Here is a 19,210-nt window from a genome sequence, read left to right as displayed (position 1 = left end):
AAACTATAACTAGTTTAACTTCTAAGAACAATTAAAGGATGACTGCATAAGAAAAAAATCTTGATATACACTTCATGTTTGTAAAAACACAAAATGAATCATATGTTTTTAATTCATTTTTAAAAAACGGCTGACACGTGCCCTGTCCACCACGAACGTAGTTTAGGTGCGTCACATGTCGTCCCCATGTTGTGACGTGTGGTCGGAGGGTAGCCACCCCTGTCTACCGCGCATATGGTTCCGGCTATCACTTATCGCTTTCGGATATCGCCTGTCTCGAGGGCTGACTTTCCGTTACAAACGATGGGATGCTAAAAATAGAACGTAGACGAAAATAGAAATGCCAAAGACGTGCCCATTAAAGCTTTTTAAAAGTGTATTTAAAAAAAATGTTACAACTTTGTTGATGGTTATGTTAAGAGTTTTTATTAGTAGCTATTAATATATATTACTAGCTATTGTGAATGAAATGTATTACAAAAAATATTAAACGATATATAGAGAGGTTTTGCGTTAATAAATGCATCGAAAGCCAACATCAATTTACGGCTTGTACACACAGAATTAATTTAAAATGCTCCGTAGCTGGATCGATGGCTCACAAAAAGTTGAACGATATACGAAAAATTAAAAGCAAATAATAAAACAAAATTCACGTACATAGAGTTTATTCACCGGCTCTTTTAATGTGAGTATTAAGTATCAATATTGCTTATTATTTTATCCTTTCGTGATCTATGTTAATAATATTACTAATATTATAAATGTAAAAGTTTAGATGGATGGATGGATGGATGGATGTTTGTTAGAATTTGTTGCCTAAACGGTTGAACAGATTTCGATGAAATTTGGCATAGATGTAGAGGATAGTCTGGAAGAACACATAGCCTATTCACTTTTTTTTTAATTTCACGCGGACGGAGTCGCGGGCGAAAGCTTGTACTTACATACATCGTAGAGATCAAGTCGTATCAAAAGACTACTAGAGGGATAAAGTCACTTTCCTAGTGTGTTGACCAAAAACTTTTACTAGAAAGTATTATAACCTAATGTACAAGAATTTAATATGTTTATAGTTGTGAACCGCGACTTCGGCCATGCGATATTAAGATAAAAAGTAACCTATTATATGCCCGCCATCGTAAGCTACCCTTCAGTGAAAGTCCGGCCGAAATCGGCCAAACCGTTTCGGAGATTACCCGAAATAAACGCGGCTTAAGGACAGACACAGCCAGAGGAAAAAATTAAATGCAATACTAATATTTAGTAATTATAGTAGCTAACTACGAAAATACATCTTCCCGAAATCTGAACCTTTTCTTTTGATATTACAAAGAGAAAATCCAGTTTTATTATATTTTAAATTAAACACTATTGATATAAAGACCTTGTTTGTGCTTACTTGTCGCGTTTTGTGCGCGCCGCGGCTGCCCGTCGCTCACCCGCTGCCGATATGTAACGTCTTACATTCGCCTTGATCTCCGGGTCTGAAAATACCACAGATATATACAATCCACTATAACATATACAATAATATGAATAAACACCATTGAAGGATTTACCACACACACTATTTACACAAGATTTATTACTACAATTACCTCAAAATCTATACCAATAATAAAGTAAAGATTTGGATTTTTGTATGTATTGAAATAACTCAAAACTACTGCGCCGATTTCTAAATTTTTCACCATTAAAAAACTACTTTATGAGTGAGTAACATAGGCTAAGTTTTCTATTGTTTTTTTAATTCCACACGGGCGAAATTGCGAGCAACAGCTAGTATTGTGATAAAATCGAGTATATTCAAACATCTGTATACTAACTGCACAATAGTAGTAAAATTGAATCATTGTTGAACTGATCCTTGATTGAGATGTATGAGTCATATATTTACATTGTTCAAGATACGTATAGTTTGTTGTGTACAGGATATATCCACTTGACTTTATCTCCGTCAACAATGGAAGTCAAATATTCTATTGTTGGAATTACCAAGTTTTAGATAAATAACTTTAAGAGATATATGATAAGTGCTATATATAAATTCATTGTTTTTTCTTATCGGACGAAGTCTGTTACAAGTTTTTTTTATTATTATTCTAAAGTGCCTATATCCAGATATCTATTTACTTTAAAATTCATCATTAAATGATTACTAACAAAGTCTTTTAACATAAAACAACTATATTTAGCATACACTAAGCACTTGCAGCAGTTAGTTCTTTAACTAAGTGCCAAAACAAATGATTTAAGCAAGAATTTTTTTGTGAAAATTCGGTAACTTTGTTATGGCATTGGAAATTCGGGCTTGAGAAGCTTTCAAGTTGACGTAATGATATTATGGTAGACCGCCGTTAGCGGCTAGCATCGCGCCAGCTCCAACCGTCAGTTTCCAAGTAAGAAGCGCTCGTTTCCCTCTCCCGTACTCTATCAATATAATACTAAAACATCAAAAAGGAAAAACACAATAGTGTTCTATATTGTTTAATCAAAATAGATTGATTTATATGTCTGGAAAATAACTAGTTGTACGGAGCAACTGAACAGACGCGACAGAATCATTTGGGAATTCGAGTTTTATTACTTAAGGCCGGCTCGCTCGTTGTTCATTCTCCAAGCATACTGATAACTTAAACATTAAATGGAATAGAGCGAGACTCACCCTTTTTCAGTCTTAAAGTGACGGGATCGGACGAAAGTCGCAAACATTTTAAAACTGAAACAAAATATAACGGTATAACAAAATATTAAGGCAAATTAAGTCATTGAAACAAATTGAATGCGTTCGCGTAATGCACGTGGGAAAAGCGAGAGTTATATAAGAATAGCGTATAACCTGTAATGTACAGAAATGTTTTTTTAATGCTTAATGGTACATAGCATACCTACTATATAAGGGTTAATTCATAGATTCATATCGTATCTTAATGCGAAGAGTTCTTTGTATCCCGTTTAAGTTTTTATAGTTGAAAACAGGACACTGTACAGAGTATATTCAGGTCGACTTTTTGATTGTTAAAGTTCGTTGCTGCCAAAAACAATCAAAGTATAATTTTTTTGTAATCTATTTCTAAAAGTACCACTTCGTTTCATCTTCATAAAAACGTTATTGATTAAAACCAACTATGATAATAAATTTGAAATTGCTCTAATTTATTTTCTTTGAGTTAACATGTTCATTAGAATTGTAAAAGAGATCGTGCAACATTCGTTATTATCACGAGCATGCATAATTTACTCAGCTGATTCACTTCTAACATTACCTAGCCAGCGAGAGTTAACAAATAAGGAAATTCATACCAATAGGTCTTATCTAACTCTTTGTAACTCTATATTATTCCGCCAATAAATAGCAATAATTAACTTGATTGTGCTTTTGATATTTATGTTATCGCTTAGGTAATTTTACAAAATTACAAAGGGGTATTGTTTGATTAAAAATCTGATTGTAAAAGAAACTATAGAATGTCATCACTCGACTGCGCAAGCAACAAATTTGTGGACACGCTTTATCGTTTTAAGATCTAAGTTGTATCGAAACAATTTCGACCATTTCTGAGAAATAGTTTTGAAAACCAGATTCGGTATTTCATTATCACAATATATTTTTTTTAAATAAAGCTTCATCTACTAAGTAATTTAAAAATTACCAAGAGTGGGCTATCAACTGTGGCAAAGTTTTAACCTAAAAATATAAAGATATCGACACATTTAGTAAATCAATGCAAAAGCACGCGTGAAACGTAAATTACTTGCTCGCGTGTTTCACACGACTGTAATAGCACGATCATTGAATTAGCGGTATGAAGTATAAAACCTCAAACACGGACAATTGATGTCTTACTGCGTGTACAAAACCAAACCATAGAAGATTTGCATTCACTTTTAATTCGGTAATTTTTATGTCAGGTCTCTAACTTTATAAAGACTACAATTTTGCGAATTAACGTTTAAACACACATGTAAAATTCATAAATGTATTAACCAGTATGCGAAAAAGGTAATAAAACCGACATGATTATTCTACAGTCTATAGACATGTTTCAGACTTTCCAATCTTTCCATTAGTCGTTTGTCGATAAAATTTAGCCTCAGTTTATTAGTTCTTAAATTGTACTTGGTGTTACATTACTAGTAAGTCTGTCTACGGGTATGTTGTCCGTTTGTTCAACATTGACCAATTTAATTGAAGATTCGGGATGTTGGAAGACGAGGCATACGCGTCTGGCTGGCTCCTTACCTTCTTTGGTCGTGAACCGGTTTACGTCAGTCCCATTAACCTTGAGCAATACATCTCCAGCCTCGACCTGTAATGGAACATACGTATCCAGTTTAAAATGTATTCGGTAAAAACTAAACATCCTTGCAACGCCTAAAAAGATCGTATGTTACGCTCACGAAATTCTTTGATAAAAATTCGTCATAGCATTCCTGTGCATATTACAGCGGCTGGAATGACCGCCGTTTCGAATTGAACTTGGAAATATAGCTGAGAATATTTTTGGAGATTAGCCTTATAACATTTGAAGCCTACCATTATAACATTTGAAATTTTTATCAGGAATGTTGTAATTTGATAGAAATAAAATACCGAACTAATTTCGATAACATATAAACACTCAAAGTTGTTTATTCAAATAACAAAAAAAATTGCAATGATAAGATATTAATTTTGGGACATTTCAACAACATGTCTCGTTATCGTTTCCTTTTACTGTTGGTTTCCAATCATTTAAAAATATGTTGTCGTCTCAATTCTTATTGACAATATGAAAAAGACAACACGTTTTAGTATAATTGTTTCCGCAGTGGAAACCCATTATAATACTACGTCTACATAAAATTAGTCACAGAGCCAGTCTATCCTTGAGTTGCAGTAAACAGCAAATGTACAATGTATTTGAAATAAAGATTACAAATACACATTAAAATAACAGTAAATTCAATACGGTTTACGGTGAAATATTGAACCCGATAGAGATAGATTAGATGTACTGTTGCATTTTTACCTAAAACTGTAAAATTGATATATCTTCCTAAAAAAATCTTTGATACATATTGTAGCCTAAATATTCTCGAGATTAATGGTGTATGTAACAGTTACTTATTGGAAACGGTATATTAAAAATATGTGCAGTCAAAGAATTCAATTCAGTTTCCACTTTGGTCGAATATCATACAGAAAAGTGTGACCACAAAAGCTACAATTCAGTACTTGTATCTATACAAAATGTGTTCATTGTGACTACACCAAAATAGGTAGGAAATAAATGCCCTCGACTGTACAACATGCAAGTCGTTCCGCACCAGCTGCTAATGGCGATACGTTGTCCCTATCAATTACGTTCACACTTATCACCCGCGAGCCTTAACCGCTACCCGAGCGGCCTTCGATCTCGTATCGAGTTACCGCCTTGTACTACACCGTGATTAATCGATTCTAATTACCATAGTATCTCATGACTCAGTCGAACACAAATTGGTAATTTGTATGTAAATATCAGTAATCTACGGATACAATTTAACGATAGTGCAAGGCCCTAAACACGACAGGCGTGACATATTCCGCACGAAACTAATTCCCACATCTTTTTAACAAATTTAAGTACAATACATTTAGTAAATAATTTAAAAATAAAAAAGTTTAATAATTCAGTTTTTGGATTAAAGTAGAGCTTAACTTTTATCAATAGTCACTCAACAATTTGTTGATTGAAGATAAGCAAAAGTATGCAATCATTGGTATCTAATGAAAAAACATTATTTAATTAAATAAAATGTTTCAATGTACATAACACGCACAGATATTGCTTTTAGTTGAGTGGAAAGCCAAACAAAACTCGACTGTTATTAAACTTATCGACATTACGGCATAAACAATCGGTATCACTACAGGGAACCGTTAATGATGCACCAATGATGGTCGTATTTATTATAACCAAAACATCACGTTTAAAAGTATAATTGCAAAAAGTCGCACTTCAAACTATCGTATACACTTACTTGGTTGAATGACGTAAAAAATAGAACAAAAACTATGTCACTGCATTCATTGTTTCGTCACAAAAATCCGTATGTTAGGCGCTGCAACTAAAAACAATGCCAAAAACGTCACAACTTCACTTTTGATTTTAACACTTCTCCGACAGACAAACTAGGCACGGGAGGTTTGTTTTGAAAACAGTATATATTTTTATTATAAAATATAAAATGTATTTGCATCGATAAATCGTCCGTTTCCTCGAGGAAACTGTTAGATACTGGCACATACGTAGTATCGGGCCGAGATGTAACAGCGTTGTGGCGTGCGTGCGTATGCGTCCGTCCGCGTTACGTCGATTCTCCGTTATCGCGCGGGGGTCCGTTAATGGATCACAAATTTAGAAGATAAATTAGATCAAACCCCGCGCACAAGGGCGCAGCGGAAGCTTGAATTACTCGCCGAACGTCCCACACTTCCACGTCAAAGGTGAACCAGGTTGTAAATTAATTTCTCGTTGCTGGTAATAACAAAGTGGCCCGTATTTACGGACCCCTGAACTCTATGTAACCTTTATGGCGCATATTAAAACATTGGAACCAACATTGCTTGTTGCTACAAGTGATATATAAACTACCATTCTTATGAAATAAAAATTAATTTAATGTAATTCTTTGTATCCCACAATGTGAAAATGTTATGGGTCTTTTTGAACGCATAGCGTGTGATCTCCGCTTTCGCTAAGCCTTTTTCAAACACTATCATAAAATTACCATAAAATTCACACTAACCATTTCAACACTTGGATGACCAGATTCCTAAATAAATTTACATTTTTAGGAGTTACATATTATTGGTAAATGAGTGTGGGTCGAATGTAAAATCGTTCAAGTACATACATATATCACGTTTCATTACATTCCATTGAACGAACATTGCAATTCAAAGACTTACGATAAAAAGTTCTGAATAACATAAACGTGCGTGACTCAATACTATATGCAATACACCGCGTTAATGACGTACAAGTTTACAGTAATAATACGACGAAAATTTTTTATTTACCACACACTCAGAGATGTGTAACACTAAGGTATAGTTTTATTATAGACTTTCGCCCGCGACTCCGTCCGCGTGGAATTGAAAAAAAAGACAGAAGTGAATATCTCATGTATTCTTCCAGATTATCTTCTACATCAATCAACCATACATCATCGAAATACGTTCAGCCGTTTAGGCTGCAAACTCTAACAAACATCCGTCCATCCATCTAAACTTTCGCATTTATAATATTAAGTAGGATTTAATATGAGAAAACAGTGCTAACGGACAGAAAATAATGAATAGTTCTTCCTAGTGTCGTGACAGTCAAGACGTCCAACCATCAAGATGTGTGAATAAAATTTGTAACATAATGAAAAATAGAAGGAAACGAATTTAACTATTGGTCGCTAAAAAAACACGCAAAAATTCGTGAAACAGCTGATATTGACGCAGACATTAAATGGACCTTGAATACACTTTATTTTTCTAGGTTATTTATTGTTACTCGTTTGTTTGTCTTACCAACGATACTTGATATCTCCTAATCTAAAATATTACCTGTTGTAACGTGTTACCTAAGTAATAAGAAACCTTTACAAAGGTTAATTAGGAAGTCAATCAAGTTGTTATACACACTGGGAGATTGCTTGATTATAATAATACTAGCTTGATTATAATAAGATTAGTTATATATTCATACAATCTTCAGAACAGTGAGAGGTTAGAACAGTAGACTTTGAAATAAAACGCATTCAGTGAGCATATTTGTCAGTCGGTAGCTCACAGATTGCAAAGGAATAAAAGAAAGAGTAACACGGGGTTATATAAGCAGAGCGTACTACGACGAACATCACGAGTTATTGTTGAAGTGTGCGACCTGAGCACTAAAGGTGGCTCCTAATTGAACTTTATTCTAGATTTTTCTGAACGAACTTAATCAATATGATGCATATCTGATCTATGAGCAATACTGAAACACTCACTCAAAGTATTGAATAAAAGAGATAAAGACAACAAATTTAGTAATATTACTAATCTTTATTTTACCGCACATAAAAATCCAAATTCTACTATCATTTTGAGTTAATAAAATCATCATATTTAGACGAATAATACATTTTTTTTAATATACGGTCATAAATATTTTCAAAAATCATACATCGGATCAATTTTATCACGTTTTAAACGAAATATTTGCTTGTATATTAAAAAAATATTTCATCACAAACACAAGTCGAGTGTGACTGCAACTTTATGGTGCATGAAAACGCCTACTGCGCCCATTCGACTCGGTCCCCACGTCTCGTCGATTTCGTCCTATACGCCCCTCTTTCAGAGCTTTCTTTTATATCACAAGTAGACAAACAAGCTACTAGCAAGGGAAAGTAGTCGCATTTTATACTGGCCAATCAACGCAATATATCTATAGTGTTATTGACCGCACATTATTAGCATTAACAACTGATAAACGATATTGCATAACATGCCACAATCGACTATAGACAGAAAAAAAATATGATAATTTTAATCAAACATTTGGAACAGGATTTTAAAAATCTAATGCCATTTACACACCTTTAGTTTTAACTACAAGTTATTAACTGAAGGTTTTAAAAATTAAAACATAAACAAAAAACGAACTAAGAACAATTGAAGAGTACTGCGAGATATTTATATTTACATCGTATATGTTTGCACGTGTATTCTGTATTTTTATTGTTGTTTTCAACGATGTAATAATCATAAAAATGGACGTTAACGCGGTACTATACTTTTTGTCCGGAATAAGTAAAATTTACATACAATTAGGAATACAAGGATAAGAATTAATATTAAACGTAAATATAAAGCGTATTAAATATTAACTGCAATCAAGCTCCCAAGTACCTTTATTTTACATTGAAAGAGAATAATTATTTATATATTTTATTGAGAAGAACAAAAGTAGAGACAAAAAATGTATCATTCTAAAACCCGTTACACACTTTATTTACCTACGTCCGTTAAAACTGAGCACCTAGCCAGCTTAACATTGGGATGTCAATGTGGAAATACGTGTACAAAAACATAAAACTTTTTAATGTAAAGATGTTTTTTGAAGAGGTATAACATGGTAAAATTTAAAGAGTTTTTTACTGTCCCGTTAGCGAGGGGAAATTCGTAAATATGCTAAGGATAACAGTTGTCCTTTACAATGCTCGTACTCTGAGTCGGTCACGTTCCGTCGCTCGTATACTCAATGGCCGTGGCACATACACATGACGTAACTGGTAAACATATACAACCAAGGAATTAAATTTCCTTCCCACATGAAGACGTATCGACAACTGTCACCATATGAGCTATAATTTAGCACCTATGTATTGCTATCTTAACTTTTTCGATAAACTGCATTGCAGCGTCAAAATATATCATTGAATAGGTATCACGGGTATGAAATTATCGTCCTCGTCTATACAGCTGAATGGGTAATCTATTCATGCTCCTATATTATTTACATAGCCATATAGGACGATAGCTCCCTAGGGACGTTGCGACAAACATCATATCATGACAGATGGGATTGACTAATGTAACACTGTTTGTAACAAGAATTCATAGACACCGGAAGAATGTGTTGTTAATTTAACGCATGATTCCGATTTACGTGATATGAATTTTTAAACGTTACCAACGTACTTAGGATTATAATTTTTAAACGGACAATATGCAAAATCTTTAGCTGTAGACGATTAACGTTCAGGAAACTTATGTACACGCATTTTTTAAGTTTTAGATGTTTTACTTTGAATTTACATTACAACAGACTTTTGTGATGCCCACAGGTAATATATATCGTATGTAAAAATTATATTACGACTTAAGGACTGTTAAATCCACTACCAAAGTCATGGCAGGACTAAAAAGATTTTAAATTACATGCGTGTATTACTGAGAAAGTCACAATATACTTGAAACTCCGGCAGTGTCGACTTGTATGGCAATTTGCATAAGATTAATGAATGTCGAAACATACGCACCGGTTGTAGAACAGAACTGTGAGACGTCGATTATTGAATGACCACAATTAACGTTTTATAAATATACCCATTGAAAACAAGAACTTTAAACATATGGGCATATAAAAAGGTTACATTATCTATACTAATATTATAAAGAGGAAAGATTTGTATTTTTGTATGTATTGAAATAACTCAAAAACTACTGGGACGATTACAAAAATTATTTCACCATTAAAAAGGTAATTGTAGGTGGATTTGACGGTGGGGGAGACGCATAGGAAGGTGAAATATCCTCTTTATGTGCGTCTCCTCCTCCGTCAATTAAAGGTAGGCAACGCATCTGCAATTGCGGATGTTTATTGGCAGCTGTCGCTTTCCATTTCGGTGTATTCAGGTGGCCGCTTGCTTGTTTGCCATCCTATTTTACATAAAAAAATATCTGTAAACAACAAAAGCTTTACATTTTTAATTTTTTTAATGTTACGGGACGAAGTCGCAAGCAACACCTAGTAGTAACTTAAATCAGTTTTTATGCCAGCATAACTTGTATTTGGTGCTTCAGTAATAGTCTAGTGGATCTCCATTAAATTCTCTATAAACAAACAATACATTCTTGGATTCTTTCAGAAAAAAATGTGAGAGCATTCTAGCATTGTATTACCGATCGACATTTCACATGTGCGATTATGCAATTTAATGAAATGTTACACCACAGAAAAAACTTGTTAATCTTTTGCAAGATGATATGTTTACATGCTTACGCGGTAATAACGAGCCTTGGAAATTTTAGTGTAAATTTTCAATATCACCGATATTTTTTTTATCATACGATATTTTTAAAGGTTTTATTAGAACAAATACCTATTACATAACCCCAGGAATACCAGGACTATAGAAGTACAGGCTGCTAAAAACAAAATGTAAATAACATTTTATTGTTTTCACTCGTAGGAAGTTTCACAGTAGTCCCAGTGGTAGAGAAGGTAAGGAGTAAAAGGTTAGCAAGGTATGGGCATGTTATGAGGAGGGATGAATCACATGTTACAAGGAGAACGTTAGTTATGAGTGTGGAAGGGTACACCGGTAGAGGTAAACCTAGAAAGAGATGGATGGATTGCGTGAAAGGTGACATGATCAAAGAGGAAGTGATGACTGAGATGACGTATGTTAGAGTTATTTGGAGGACAAGAACCTGTTGTGCCGACCCTACGGGAGTAGGATAAAGAGGATGATGATGATCGTTTTCACTCGTATTTTGTATGGAACAGTTTACGTAATGTAAAGTAAGTAAGTAATATTATTTGATTATCCCAAGTGTTTAACGAAATAAATCGTATTAACTAACACTAAAATGACTTAAGTTTCAATTATACAAAGAAACCATAAAAGTACAAGTCAATATCGGGTCAAAACGACAAGGTGGATTTCCTTCGGCTAACGAAATATGAGCTGTTTGTAATCAACGACAAATGAAATCAATAATTTTTACTGATTAGTGAAAAATCCATCCATACATAGTTACAGGACAATAGGGCGATGGTTTGCGAAGGTGTGGAAAATTCGTGGCAGAATATTCAAAGAATTTCCTTCAAAATGTAAAAAAATAATAATTAGTTTAATATTCGGATTTATTTTATTTGGAACTGAAAGAGCAGGAAATTAGACATCTGGGCAGCATTATTTTTAGACTGTAACTACGAATTCTGCGTCAGCATCATGAAATCTAGTTTGGAATCTGGAGCAATTCATAGCGGTCACGCTAGCGTTCAACTTTCTTTCTGATGTTAATTTACATTACTCAATTAAAACAACTACTTACCTTAAATTACCACTAATTAAACATGTTATTTAACCCTCAAATACAAGATTTTTCCTTTTTAAATACCGTAAATCAAAATGGGTAGTAAATTAAACATAGATTAAGAGGAAAATAAAAAAAAAATCTGTTTTCAAAATAGTTTACTGTGAAAGGAAGAAAAGACTAATGTATAAATGCATCATCATGCAATTATGGGTTAAATATCGCTTCTTTTGCAACGTTAGAAATATTGTTATATATTAAACAAGCAAAAGCCCTCGACCTCTGAAACTATCTGATTATCAAGTATATTTTTTGTATTAAACTATTTTATATTATTATAGAATCTCGGTCACGGACAATAACATAATATTTATCGGAACAAAAGGGAACAGATCCGGTGAGTAAAGGAACAGAGCAAAGGAAACCAATCGGCGAGTAAATGAAAACGTTGTTTGCACAGGATGGAAAATTCTCTCCGATATTTTCTAACAATACGAGGGCTGCAATCGTACGTTTCATCTTACAGAAAACAAAGAAACTAATACACGAGACGAATATAAAAAGAAAACATTTGTACACGAACAAGTCCATAGGGACACGTAGAAATTTGAGTACTATTTAAACCAAAAATATAAAATTTCACTACTACGAATATGTAGTAAAATGTCAAGAAGAATTTGCGTTTTACTTCATTCGCATTGCAACGGAGGATGCATTGTACCAGTGGAGTATCGAAGCTCCTATACAATGAGTTGAACGAGATAAGCCTCGTCGAATAAGACAGTAAGCAGAAAACAGAACTTTCATATACTTCTTTTTATAAGTCAAAAATTCGATCACAAAATGTTTCGCAATTCGTTTCTAACAAACATTTATTCAATTCAAACTTGAGTTCGGGTACATGATATATCAGATGTCCTACACAATTGACAATGATTCACGCGATAAAAAATAATGGTATTACAAAAAAACTACCACTCAGACATTAATTAAGAAACATCCTCAAAGTTAAATACACGTTGTAGAGGTAAGAATTTATTTCTACTTATAGACGGTAATTTCTCACGGTACGTAAGAACGTAGGTGTAATATAAACCAAAATATGTTACATCTATATTTTTAAATAAATTACTTAAACGTCGATTGAGATAGAAGTTATCTATACTTAATATTATAAAAAAGGAAAGATTTGTATTTTTGTATGTATTGAAATAACTCAAAAATTACATGGCCGAATTTAAAAATTCTTTTACCGTTAGAAAGGTAATTTATCTGTGAATAACAAAGGCTACGCGGGCGAAGCCCTGAGTAACAGCTAGTATGCAATATTGTTAAAAGTTGAAGAAATAAACGATTTATAATGTTGCAAGTATTCTAATTCCCGCAATAACGAGTAGACTACGCAGTTATGGAATGGAGAGCAAGTTTGCTATTGTGATAAAACATTTTCGCGCATGATTAGACGGACTAATGGGCGATACGAGAGTTTATCCACAATTCTCTAACAACGATGTGTGGATCGAAAGAAATATACTTTGTTGTATTGAAATTGTTATCTACATGTTCAGAAGTTATCAGTAACAGGTGGTGAAAAATTTAAGTCTTCGAAGGACTTAAATCAATATAAATACGATAAAATTATATTCCTTCAATTCAATACATTCAAAGATAATTTAAATCAAATAATGAACGTATAAAATCAAACATATTTTTTTAGTAATCAATAGAATAACGTTACAATAATTGAATTTTTCCTCTTACAATTCAAATTTTTGATCGAAAAGTTCTTTAAATTGTCCTTCAAAATTCAAAATCACATCACAAGCTACATATAGGTTGCAACACTCAGGAATTTACTATTATTTTACCACACAACAGCGGCATGTTAAACGTTACGACGATCTAATTCGGTTATTAAAATAATCTACTGAACGCTTCGCAACACGAACTCTGAAACCGACAGTGTTATTTAACGAGTCATCGTACAATATCGAAAGATATTTAGGTCGAACATAAAGACCTAATTGGTTCTCTTATTTATGAGGCATCGCGTTTAAGCACTTACAACGACAGACGCCAGACAGACTATATGCTTCAAATATACGCTAACTAGCCTTGTATTTTTTACAGGCTTGCAAAAAATAATGACTAAAAGTGACAAAGTTGTAGTAAATTTAAACACAAAATCAGATTTTTAGCAATAGTAAGTTATTAAGTAGCAATTTGTTTTGCGAATAAACTCCCGGTAATCATACTAATAATATAATGCGATCATTTAATAAATGAAGTAATCACTGAAATCATCGACAGAATCGATCGCGCGTAGTCGCGTGCCGATTTTTTTTTCTAGACCACTTTACCAGCACTGACCCGTATTGAATTTTTTTTCTTAGACTTTCTCGTCGTCGTAATTTTATACTTGATTCTACTTTTCCCTTTACTCTTACGCAAAAATGAAAGCCTTGGGATTCATTAAGTTGTAGTTTAGATTTAAGTTCTATACATTATAGTTAAAGTGTAAACTATAACTTGTAAACTTGATAATTCAAACTGTGAAAAAGTCAGTGACCTTGGCAACGATTTTTTACTTAGATTAGTGTTGATTAGATAATAATCAGGTGAATATAGACAATACTATACTGAGCTGCAATACTAATGTAAATAATCAATAGGAATATTAATGGATTTGTAAAGTTCTATGGCATCTAAACATAGAGTGGATTAAAATGGATTTAAATGTGGTTTAAGAGAAATGTAACTTCATCACATGGGTTTTGTTTTGTACAATGAGACATGTAGATCATTCTCTAAAGTTTTTTATTTGGCAAAAAGTAAATACTAAAGGTAACATTAAAGATAAATTAATACATAGATTGGTTATTTCATAGAAGCAAATAACTTAACAATTCACATGATGAATTGCCAAAAGGTCAAAAAAATAATAAATTTCAGGAAAACATTGTATTTATGTTCTCATATTAAACCTATATCCTTTTCCCTTATTAGAAAACTACCCTTATACTATCACTGTAATAAATAAATATAAATAATTTACGGTATATACTTTTAATAAGACAAATTCAGCTATGATAAGGTTGACATACATAATTCAATGTAAACAGCTGCCAAATTGGATAAGGATATCCATTCATAGCATGATTAAGTATTATCAACTTGATGAATGAGTACATTTTAATACTAACAAACACATAAGGGACTGACTGTTCGAGGTTAAAGCACTGAATCAAATAAAAATATCAGGTATGTAGACTTAACAGCATTTAGTATTAAGAGACAAGATTACAAAACTCCTTATAATATAATTTATTCTTTTGTGGAAACGGTTTTTACATACCTTAATAATAAAATAACTTTTTTTTTCTGTACTTTTATGAGGCTTTTAAACCGAAATAATCTACAACCTAACTCTTCTTACTACTTCAATTTTAACCAGAGACAATTAAATCATCAATGTTTAAAAAGATACTATTGTTGCATAAATTATGTTTCAATTTACATCAATCCCAGTTACAAAGAACTCTATTTACTGTACAAAGTAATTAAATAAATTGGAGTCAATTATGTTCCAAGTTTGGTGACATTTTATAGTGTCAGGGGCAGAAGTGAATTAACAATGACTTCATCTGATAATATAGCAAAGGTTTGCAATTGTAAAAATCTTATAGAAGGTAAAAGATGAGTAAGTTTATCAGACTTTGATTACAATATTTGTAAAACCTATTGTGCAAGTTGTTTTGATTCAAGCATATGATCATAATTATTGAATTTAGAATCTCGCTTATGATAAGAACGAATAAAATTTATTATGATTTTTTAAAGTGTAAATGAACATTAATGTTGGATACATATGTATTTAGAGATAAAATATGCTTTACTAATGCACTTTGTAAAATATGAACGTAATTCCATACAGTGGCAAATTTGTATTAGAAATTCATGAAGGATAAAGATGTTAAGCCTTACCTCACCGCTGCGAGCCGCTGGGGAGTTTTCTTCAATTTGGTAAATAATGTGTGGCAAACCGGCTTCGCCGAGCAAAGAAAATCCGAATCCTAAGTTGTCACTACGATTCAGGACCACTAGTCTTTCGTCAGCCATATTCAGTGTGAAGCAGCATTGGTCACCACCTTCATCAGAATTTCACTGATATCACTTACAAACACTGCATAAAGGACTATAGCATCGAATATTACTCAACAAATTGAATGAAATAAATCACAACTACAAAGTACGACAAGCAAGCGCACCCAGCCAAAGCGAACGACAGGCACAGATTATTTATGAAATATAAATGTAATGTAAAAATATAAAGGTAGGCTTACACTGACATATCAATATGTTCCCAAAATATTAGTAGCAATGCTTCTAGTTCAGAATCTAACTTCGAGTCTAATTTCCCAAATTGTTTAGTAAAGACAATACATTAAACTGAAATTAACAACATTTAAAAACTATAATTTGGTAGGTTCACAGAAGATTGTTTAACGTGTCGTAGTCCAGCTTTAAGGACTAAACTTAATTTGTTTCGATTTCAAGTTATTCGAGAGCAAAATACATCGGTAAATCTAAAAGTAATCAAAACAACTGCTGTCAATGTAATTTTATTAATTGACTATGCATTTAGTAATTCGCGTTGAACGCAATTTTTCTCGGATTGTCAACATTTTAGTGCATATCCATGACAATGACATGACACAATGTCTTTGAGTGACAGATGACAGCTGGGCTGACAGCACAGCAAAGTTGAACGAGATAAGCTTATTCGGAGTTAGATATTAGTAAAAGAGTAAAGTGTAATTGTGTTGTATATTGTAAATCAGACAACGCAACGGTTGTGTAATAACTTTCTATCTTAAACACGTTGTATTGTTAAGATGCATTTCATATCGAATGTAATTAAGATTACCATTCCTAATTATTTGGCTAGTTTGCCAATTCCTGATTCTTTTGGCGGATGGTTTCGCCTCGGATGTAAGTCACCGTAGTCTTTTAGTTGTGTTTTAATATACGCTACTTTACAGACATTCTAATGTTGGCGTTCTATATAGTGTCCTTGATATTTTTTTTATTGTATGACTATGGGAATTCAGTTTCGAGAAACTTTTTCCTTATTGTCTTAAGGTTAATTTTATAAGTGATACGTACAATTATCATTCATAATTTTCCTTTGAATGTAATTTTAGCATATTATATTTGTAAAATTAATAACATTCATATTTTTAATTTGGGTGTATATTTTTTGGAGAGTTTTCCTTAACATATATTTTGTTTTTCCAGTATTCTTTTCAATTAGATTAAAATTGAAGTAAGAGATATATTCAAATGCAATATCTGAAGTAGGTCAATGCATTTTTGTGTCAATAACAGTTTTGCTTCTTGACAAAATGAATTATTTATCACATGCAACAATCACATGTCAAGGACTCTGAGTATTTCATAATATAACTTAATGTACTTTGGAAAAACCTTTATTTAATGTCTATATTAGCTATTTCACACTTTAACACTAGCTATCTAACACTTGTATTAATCTAATTATAGCAATTGCATACTGTGACCACCAAGAGATTTCTTTCCATGAACCACTAATAATTAATTTTGAACCTTATTAACATTGTATTGAATTTAATTTTCAGTTAAAGATTGGCTTGCCTTACTGCCTCCAACTCTTGCTGTTGGCGGCATCTCATACTACTCATACCAGACGATAAAGAAAGCGAATGAAGCTGGCAATGGTCAAGTCAACCCATGTATTAGAAAGGATATTAATAAAGTGGTTGATTTTATTGACATTGAGGATATAACGGAGAAGGTGTCTTTATGCAGATGCTGGAGGAGTAAAAATGTAAGTTACATTTTTGTTGCTGGCTTTGTAGTTATTAGATAACTTTTTTATTAAATAAATTTGTCATTTTACTTTTAAATGACAGGACTTTTTTGACCGACTTCCCAAATGGAGGTACTCAATTCGTCAATATGTTTTTTTTTATGTGTGTTATGTCAAATAATGTTGTGTATGTAAACATACATTCAGGGAGTTTTATAGGTTTATTTATCTGATTGTCACAAGATAGCATATCTTAAATTCGAACAAACAACAGTCTTTATAGTTATCTTGGTGACATATTTTAGTATTATTATTTTATGTTTAGGAAATATATGTATATATATGTTTTTAGTATTTGATTCGTTTTACTACATTTTGGGATTTAATAGGTTTTTATTAAATATTTGTTGAAAATATATGTAGTTTAATAATTTTAGTTAAAAAAATCAATGTTAAAATAAGCAAACAACATATGTTTCATAATTATATTTATAAAAAAAATGTGATGAACATATAAAGCATACATAAATTATTGCTAATTTCAGTGGCCGTACTGTGACGGTGCTCATGGTCCTCATAACAAAGCAACTGGAGACAACACTGGTCCAGTTGTAGTGAGGCACAAGGAGAACAAGTAAAAATAGTTCCATATAGACCTGTGTTGATTGATCATTTCTCACCCATGAGTGATTGGGTTTAAAAGACCGAATCACTCAGATTATGTCTTAGTCTGTCAGGTGACCAATGGCTCATATTGTGATTGATCACTCAAAAAATGATCCGATCACAGCGATCTGATCAATGCAGGTCTTGTTTCACATACATCATAAACAAACAGAAAGTGATACAAAAGTGATAAACAGGGCACACTTGACACTCTTTGATAAGTTTCTTTCTGATAAAAAATTGCATTTTATATGCATTTAAGTGTATATTTATTTTATCGTTAAAATTACATCAATACTACTTAATAAAAAAAAACATACAGACGAATTTAGTACCTCCTTCTTTTGGGAAGTCGGTCAAAAAAGTGTGTTAAAAAGTGTCATGTGTGCTCATAACTTAAGAATAAATTGTTATAGAAAGTATGAACAAAATAAAACTTATTAAGTCATTTTATTGTCTTTACCTTTTCTCTAGTTCTATTAGCTTCTAGTATTACATTTTTGCCACTTTTCTACAATTTTATATTAACCTATAATTGTTTTCAGTATTTTATGTACTTTATGCAATGTAATGTAAAAACCGTTAAATAAATTATGGAATTTGACTATTTATTTCCTTAAATCGACATTATATTTAGAAGATATTAGCTTATATTTATCAAATCACAGATATATTTTGAATCTTAAATTAAATATTTTTCGATATAAATATGATTTCACTGACTATAAGATTGCTGTTATGGCACATGGCATGTTTGTATGACTAAACTCATGTTCCAAAATAAAGGTAGGCAAAACATTTGTAAATGTCTAAAAGCAATGGCTACTTCGCTATTGGCAAATTCAGATGCCACTTGCTCATTT

The 19,210-nt window shown here is 32.3% G+C and overlaps 2 protein-coding genes across 6 annotated transcripts in view; one reads left to right on the top strand and one right to left on the bottom strand.

Moving 5' to 3' along the window:
• LOC106103663 (PH and SEC7 domain-containing protein 1) overlaps window positions 1-16,126 on the bottom strand; it is a 28,458-nt gene extending 12,332 nt beyond the window's left edge. For 3 of the 5 annotated variants that reach the window (XM_013283475.1, XM_013283476.1, XM_013283477.1), the window contains exons 1-4: window positions 15,818-16,126; window positions 4,247-4,313; window positions 2,669-2,722; window positions 1,403-1,487 (exon numbers count right to left, since the gene is read on the bottom strand). In XM_013283475.1, coding sequence (XP_013138929.1) covers window positions 1,403-1,487; window positions 2,669-2,722; window positions 4,247-4,313; window positions 15,818-15,952 — 341 coding nt within the window. In that variant the 5' untranslated portion in view covers window positions 15,953-16,126. Of the gene's footprint in view, window positions 1-1,402; window positions 1,488-2,668; window positions 2,723-4,246; window positions 4,314-6,009; window positions 6,030-15,817 lie in introns of those variants that run through there. The other 2 variants (XM_013283480.1, XM_013283479.1) reach the window with 2 other exon arrangements.
• Window positions 16,127-16,570: 444 nt separating this feature from the next.
• On the top strand, window positions 16,571-18,798 carry LOC106103530 (CDGSH iron-sulfur domain-containing protein 2 homolog). The gene is made up of 3 exons (XM_013283308.1): window positions 16,571-16,825; window positions 17,491-17,699; window positions 18,227-18,798. The coding sequence occupies exons 1-3, from the start codon at window positions 16,729-16,731 to the stop codon at window positions 18,317-18,319; spliced, it is 399 nt and encodes a 132-aa protein (XP_013138762.1). The 5' UTR covers window positions 16,571-16,728; the 3' UTR covers window positions 18,320-18,798.
• The last annotated feature ends 412 nt before the right edge of the window (window positions 18,799-19,210 follow it).

This window comes from Papilio polytes, unplaced genomic scaffold (genome assembly GCF_000836215.1).
Source record: "Papilio polytes unplaced genomic scaffold, Ppol_1.0 DF823731.1, whole genome shotgun sequence".
Classification (NCBI taxonomy): domain Eukaryota; kingdom Metazoa; phylum Arthropoda; class Insecta; order Lepidoptera; family Papilionidae; genus Papilio; species Papilio polytes.
The sequence above is the reverse complement of the archived record's forward strand: the minus strand, read 5'-3'. Positions and strand labels throughout refer to the sequence as shown.